We start from the raw sequence: 6,813 nt of genomic DNA, 5'->3' as shown, positions 1-6,813 counted from the left end.
CCCACACACACACACACACACCCAAAATCAGCCTCTAATGTCGAGCATTTGGTCCCCACGAGGATGCATTTTCCTGAAAAATCTTCCCCAAGTAGCAAAACATGGCCACACACACACACTCAAACTGAGCTCTGATTGGTTGCCTTCTCTGCAGGTGTTCTGGGCGGGGCCTGCTCTGGGGGCGTGTCTTGCTGCACTCCTGAATGACCTGTTGCTGCAGCCGCGCTGGCGTTGTCCCAAAGACTGGTGGGCGGAGCTAAAGCAGCTTTATCAACTGACAGACAAGCAGCAGGAGGAGGCTCTGTCACCGCTGCCGTAGCGCTTCACCTGACCCAAAAAAAAGCCTGTGATGTCATCATGGTATCTATAGCTATAAAACACCTGAGCAACAGAGTCGCAGTTTGTATGAAATGTTTCAAACTGATTCTGATCAATAAAATCCGTCTCCTGCTGTCTTTATCCATGGCCTCTGCCGTTCCACACTACAACACTGTGGTTCTGATGTTTTTGGGTTATCACAGTCAGTATGTTCCTGAACTCATCACTGACAGGAAACTACAAAATAAAAGCCCAGAGCAACAAATAATTCAGACCTTTGACCTCCTGCCCTGATGATGTCATCAGTCAGGTTCATGTAGAGATGAAGTGGTTATTGACTGTGGCCACTGGAGGGCAGCCTTTTCCACTTTATTTATTACTGATGGTTTTATGTTGGTCCAGAACCTGGTTGTGGTTCCACAGAAAGTTCACTCCAGAGCCCCAAAAGAGAAACTGACAACTGAAATTCAACAAAAAACTTTACTTTATTTTGTGTTTGCGATCAAAACAAATCAAATAAATTTGGATAAAAATAAATAAATCCAGCTGAACTGTTGACTTCTGAAGAAACATCAGGCTGATTGATTGACAGGACAGATGATCAGAGGAGCTGAGTTTTTACATCCATAATTAAGACAGGGATTAAAGTACGGGCAGAGTGGTTCAGTGAAGCAGCAGCCAGTGAAGGAGTAGATCAGAGCTGCAGCATCAACATCATAAAAGGAGACCAGACCCTTCTGATAATCCACAAACACCCCCACCTTCTCAGGACCAGACTGAAGACTGAGAGGGACATCAGGACCAGCAGCAGCTTTGTACTGATTTCCATTTCTCAACCTAACCATCCAGAAACCATTTTGAGGACTCAAAGTGATTATTCCCTTCCTGTTGATGGACTTCCTGACCACTCCTACAGTCCAGTCAGTTTTTCCTTTAACCTGAACCTGAAAGTAAAATCTGCCTGAAGAGAAACTCTGAGACCCTAAAACAGAAACAACATAAGAAAATCTCTCTGGGTTGTCTGGAAGCTGCTTCTTCACATCTCCACAGTGAACTTGTTTTCCATCATCAGACAGGTTGAGGTAAGGATTAGCAGTTTCAGGATCCAGAGTCAGATCCACCTCAAACTTCTGGACCCTCTTCAGCTCAGCCTCAAACATCTTCATCTTGTTCCTGAGYTCCTCCTCCAGCTGAGCCACAGCTCTCACCACAGTSCCCTCATATGATGGAGGATGGACTCTGACCTTGGTCCAGTTCTTGGTGGGTGGAGCAGCTTTCAGGGAGCTGAAGTTCTGGAGGAGGTGGAGGTGGTCTTCAGAGTGTGAGAGCTGCTTGAGCTCAGAGCTCCTCTTCATGAGCTCAGAGATCTCCTGTTCCAGATCTTTGATGAAGTCTTCAGCCTGTTTCTCTGTAGTTTTCTGTTTGTCTTCCACCTCCTTCATGAAGCTCTTCTTGTTCCTCTCAACAGAGTCCATCAGATCAGTGAAGACCTGAAGACCTTCTGCTTTCTCTCTGTCTGCAGCAGCTTCACTGATCTGCAGAGACTCTTTGATTTCCTGGATCTTCAGCTGTCTGTTGTGGATCATCTGCTGAACTTCAGCCTCTGTGTTCCTCAGCTCTGCCTTCTTTCCTTCATATTCTTCTGTCAGAGGAACAAACTCATGAGTCTTGTGGTCCAGAACAGAGCAGAGCATGCAGACACAGGTCTGGTCGGTCTTACAGAACAGAACCAGAGGATTATCGTGCTTCAAACACATCCTGTCCTCCAGGTTCTCCACAGGATCCAGCAGCTGATGTCTTTTCAGACGTGGAGCTGTCAGATGAGGCTCCAGGTGAGTCTGACAGTAGGAGAGCAGACACACCAGGCAGGACTTCAGGGCCTTCGGTTTGGTTCCAGTGCAGACGTCACAGGGAACTTCTCCTGGTTCTGCAGCTTGTTGAGCTTCATGTCTGAACTGATCAACCAGCTCTCTCAGTAACGTGTTGACTTCCAGCAGAGGTCTGGTCTGGAACATCTTCTTACAGACGGGACACTGGCAGCTGCTGCTGCTGCTCCAGTGTTGACTGATGCAGGTTTTACAGAAGTTGTGTCCACATGGTGTGCTGACCGGATCAGTGAACAGGTCCAGACAGATGGAGCACCGGAACTGATCCTCAGACCTCTGGTTCCTGCCAGCAGACATGTCTGAACTCTGAGGRTCAAAGAATCAACAACAGTGAAGGAAATTTTGTAACGGATTAACTGAATATTAGATGCAGTTTTGTATTTTATACTTTCTGATCATTTCAGCCTTTAAGTTAAAGCAGACAAAGAGTSGGTGTGTCTTATCATGTGTTCTTTCTTTAGTCTAAAAAAACTGAGTTACGTTCTGATGTCTGACATAAAAGGGAACACCTCCAGGGATGTAACCAGGAAGAGATGAACATTATAACCTGAATTCATTATTATAGTAGAAAGAAGTTGTTAGTGTGTTGGAGTCTCTGTTTAGAGCAGGGCAGCTGTGCTTTTTGTTTTGTTTTTAGCCGAGTGTTGTACTGTGAACCTGACTGGAGTCAGAAGATTGAGAATAAAGTTTTAAGAAGAAAACCAGTATTTTGAACAACATATTTCTACAACAGGTTCAGAAGTCAGAGAAAAGAGGAGCTTCCTGTTTTACTTCCTGTTTAATCGAAGCTCTGAGTTTTGTTAAAGCTGCCTGTAGAAACTGAAATCACCTGAACTCACCTGGATCAGAATCAGATGTTCAATTCAAATTCAAAAATACTTTATTGATCCCAGAGGGAAATTTATTAATGTTTGTTTCAGCTGCAGCTCTGCTCCGACACACAAACACTTTCACTTTTGTTTCCTAAATGTGACTTTACAACTTCTTTGTTCAGTTTGGCTCCTCCTGCTGCAGGTCAGACCAACTGCACCTCGCTGCAGCTAACAGTAAGGGGCGGGGTCGTGCCGAGGCCCGAGCCACACCATATATGGAAATGGCGCCATTGCAATACGGAACTGTAGGGGGCGCTGTTTCCTTTACTAGCAGCGGATTGTTCTTTTTTATTTTTTTATTTTTATTGATCTTTATAGATTGTTGTTGTGTCTGCCAGGTGAATAAATCCACATGCCCACCAGTCCACCGGGAGTTACTTCTGTTTTATTCATCTTCCACAAAACACCAGCACTTATCTTCATTTGGCTAACAGAGATCGTTAGTGGTACTTCCGGTATTAGCAACTCGATATTTCAAAATAAGAGTCCGTTTTATTACAGTCAGAACCGGTCCGTTAAAATCTATGAAGCAACAAATTTTCAACTAAACTATCGGTTATTCCTTATTTTCAACACAATATTATCTGAATATTGTTTAGAAAAACATTGAAAAATAAAAACAAAAGGATTGCATTATTTTTTCTAAGGAAAATATTTATTAGAAAAATCTTGAACAGTGTTGAAAGCAAATCTGAAAAGTAAATCTAACGTTAATATAAATATATTGTTTTCATTTCATTCTCCAAAAATGGGGAAATGGTCCATTGTTTATTTTTTAAAACATTTAACACTGTAGGTCAGACCATTTCATATGAAACAAATACATTTTAATAACAAGAGGCTCCCTGTAAATAAAAGAACACTAACTACTTTTTTATTTTTTGACTGTATTTTTTATAAACTAGCCAGTGTAGCTAATTTATTTAAAACAAATTCTGTAGCTATGTCTGATGAAACATGATGTACAACATGTTGTTTCATGACATGTATAACTTTAAATTTTTTTATTGATTTACAGTCAACTTCAAAAAGGTACCATAACGTTTACATTATGTATTCACAAAATACAAAAAAAGAAAATATAAACAATAACTATCAAAACTAAGCAGATAATAACAAAAAGCAAAAATCTTAATCAAAACAAATGATCCAAAATAAAACAAAAAACTTTGATGGTGCACCATCAAAAAGATAATCACCGTACATGGTCATATAAAGTATGAATGTTTTCAAAAAAGAAGTCAGCTTTAAAGCCTTTTTTGATTTTACAAAACACAACGATTCATCGAACAACATTAACTCATTCTTCCACTGTACAAAACTAGGAATGGTTTTAAAGAAACAACATTTGTATGTGATGTTTGACTAATATTAGAACATTATTTATATCATGGTCAATGTTATGTTCATTAATAAAAACACCAAATTTAACATCTTGGATGGTTATGTCTCTATTTTTAGCATCCCGTTCATAACATCAAAATGACCTGAATGACTAGCTAACCATTAGCACAACAAATGTTTGCTAACTGGATTTGTATTTCTTTACCAGCTGTCAGCTGATCACTGATGATTAAAACTGTTTTTCTGGAGCTTCTGGTGCTTTTAACACATGAAGCCGTTCTCCAACCGGTCCACGAGAGGAGGAACTTGAAGTCGATGTCGAGTTGCCATGACAACAGAGTCAAACTTTCATTTTGACAAAAATAAAAAGATTGACTGTTCTTCTATTTCTGGAGTATAAAATAAAAATACGACAAAAAAGTCCATCTATGTTAACGCGTATGTAAGTGATCATGGATGTAGCGCCCCCTTCATTTCCGGAGTGTAAGGAGCTACTTCCATATATGGTATGGCTCAGGCCTCGGGCATGACCCCGCCCCTTACTGTTTGCTGCAGCGAGGGCTTACTCGTTCAGACTGAATTATATTTCATCCGTCTGACACAAGTTTAGGAAATGTTCAGAGAGCTTTGAATGACTTTATTCTTCCTTCTTCATATTTATTTTCTGTATTCTGCAGTTTGTAACTTAAAGAGCACATAAAGACAGTGTGATTTGATTATATGGTAAAGCAGCCTGCCATAGMAGCCACAGGCATTGTTCCCTCAACTGAACATTCATGAGAACATCAGTCTCACCACACGCTCAAGACCTTCTTCATATGACTCCGCCCCCTCCACTCTGATTGGACGACCAACTTGTCTCTGCTGACCCTCTGGCAGGGAGCGGTCCGCGGCCTGTGAGACAAAGCTGAGGGAGGTAAAAGCTGGAGGCCTGTGAGTGAGGATGAGGAGGATTAGTGCAGATTACAGAACAGTTTATTCAAGCAGAGAAGACAGGAAGAAGAAGAGACACAGAGCCACTAACCGGACTCAGCTGGACCCACTGGGACCAGAGTGTCAGAAGTGACCGGTGTGAAGTGGAGGAAGCTGAAAAGGAGGAGGAGCTGGTCTGGGGTCAGCGGGTCAGGATGGACGGGTTCCAGGCGTACGGGGCGGGGAAGGCCGGCGGCTCCTTCGACCCTCTGACCTTCATCAGGCAGCCTCAGACCGTGCTGAGGATCTGCTGCTGGGTGAGTCTGATCATGATGACCTCACTTGTTCTYAGAGCATCTTTGTCCTGTTCAAAGTCCAGTCATTGAGCCGGGAGGTCCAGGAGGGAGACCCAGACCCTTCAGAATCTGGGTCAGCCCTGGGCTCTCCTCCCGGTGCCTGAAAAACCTGACATCATGACTCTGGTCCCCTCTCTGGACCGACCCAGACCACAGAACCACATCACCTGCAAAAAAGCAGAGACCCTGACCCAAACCAGACCACAAACTGGATCAGAGACCAGGAGTGGACCTGATGGAGTCCAGTCTGCCCTGGAAACGAGCTCCACAGAGCTTTCTTTGGTTCTACAGGGACCGGATCTTTAGAAGTGACCCCRGCACCCCCACAGGAAGTCTCAGGAACCACAAGCCTTCTCCAGAACCACAGAACCCACAGGACTGGACAGTCAGACTGCCATGATCCCCTTAGACCCCCTACAGGTGTGAAGATCCAGGTCACTGTTTCAGGGTCGGGTCCAAAGCCTCACAGTCTGAGCTGGAGCTGACTCAGCACTTTTTCAGGTTGAAGTTGTAGTCGTGGTGTTCTTCAGGCTGGATGGAYGAGGGACGGTTTGTGTGACTTGTGTGTGAGTGTGACCCAGTTCTGGGTCTGAGTCTGGGTCTGGTTCTGGTTCTGGTTTGCTCAGGAGCTGTGTGAGTGTGATCGGGTCATGAGATCTGCTGGAACATTCCTGAGGCTCAGCTGCACATTCACCAGAACAAAAGCTCGTTTCACTGCAGCTGCTCTGATTGGACTCCAAGATGGTTCTGATCGGGTCCAACAAACAAACAAACAAACAAACAAACAAATTATCTAGAAGTTAGCTGGAAGTTGATAAGTTTGGTAATAAAAATGAAAGTTTTTCATCACATCATCCTGCTGGAAATACAACAGAAGAAGAAGAAGCAGGTTCTGAGTTCTAACCTTGACCCGTTTGTCAGTAAATCTGACCACCTTCATCTTCATCTTATCCTTTATTTATCCAGAAAATAACTTGTTGAGATTAAAAACCCCTTTCCAAGAGTGACCGGGCCAAGACAGCAGCATAAAAACAGACAAAAAAAAAAAATACAAAACTAGATACACAAACAGTGTTGTTTAAAGTACCACAAAGTGATACTTCAGTAAAAGTACAAGTATCTTAC

General features: G+C 43.1%; 3 protein-coding genes across 4 annotated transcripts in view; 2 read left to right on the top strand and 1 right to left on the bottom strand.

Moving 5' to 3' along the window:
• LOC106528104 (aquaporin-1) overlaps positions 1-459 on the top strand; it is a 16,023-nt gene extending 15,564 nt beyond the window's left edge. Inside the window, exon 5 of the mRNA XM_014023181.1 lies at positions 155-459. Coding sequence (XP_013878635.1) covers positions 155-319 — 165 coding nt within the window. The 3' untranslated portion in view covers positions 320-459. The remainder of the gene's footprint in view (positions 1-154) is intronic.
• On the bottom strand, positions 298-3,083 carry LOC106528102 (E3 ubiquitin-protein ligase TRIM21-like). Its single transcript, XM_014023179.1, has 2 exons — positions 3,044-3,083; positions 298-2,510 (listed from the first exon to the last, which is right to left on the bottom strand). The coding sequence occupies exon 2, from the start codon at positions 2,499-2,501 to the stop codon at positions 891-893; it is 1,611 nt and encodes a 536-aa protein (XP_013878633.1). The 5' UTR covers positions 2,502-2,510; positions 3,044-3,083; the 3' UTR covers positions 298-890.
• A 2,249-nt stretch (positions 3,084-5,332) lies between these two features.
• The window catches only part of LOC106528107 (synaptogyrin-1), a 10,020-nt gene continuing 8,539 nt past the window's right edge, over positions 5,333-6,813 (top strand). The window contains exon 1 of one of the 2 annotated variants that reach the window (XM_014023187.1): positions 5,333-5,649. In XM_014023187.1, coding sequence (XP_013878641.1) covers positions 5,548-5,649 — 102 coding nt within the window. In that variant the 5' untranslated portion in view covers positions 5,333-5,547. The remainder of the gene's footprint in view (positions 5,650-6,813) is intronic. The other variant, XM_014023188.1, reaches the window with a different exon arrangement.

The sequence above is a fragment of the Austrofundulus limnaeus genome, unplaced genomic scaffold, assembly GCF_001266775.1.
Source record: "Austrofundulus limnaeus strain Quisiro unplaced genomic scaffold, Austrofundulus_limnaeus-1.0 Scaffold358, whole genome shotgun sequence".
Taxonomy (NCBI): Eukaryota; Metazoa; Chordata; class Actinopteri; order Cyprinodontiformes; family Rivulidae; genus Austrofundulus; species Austrofundulus limnaeus.
The sequence above is the reverse complement of the archived record's forward strand: the minus strand, read 5'-3'. Positions and strand labels throughout refer to the sequence as shown.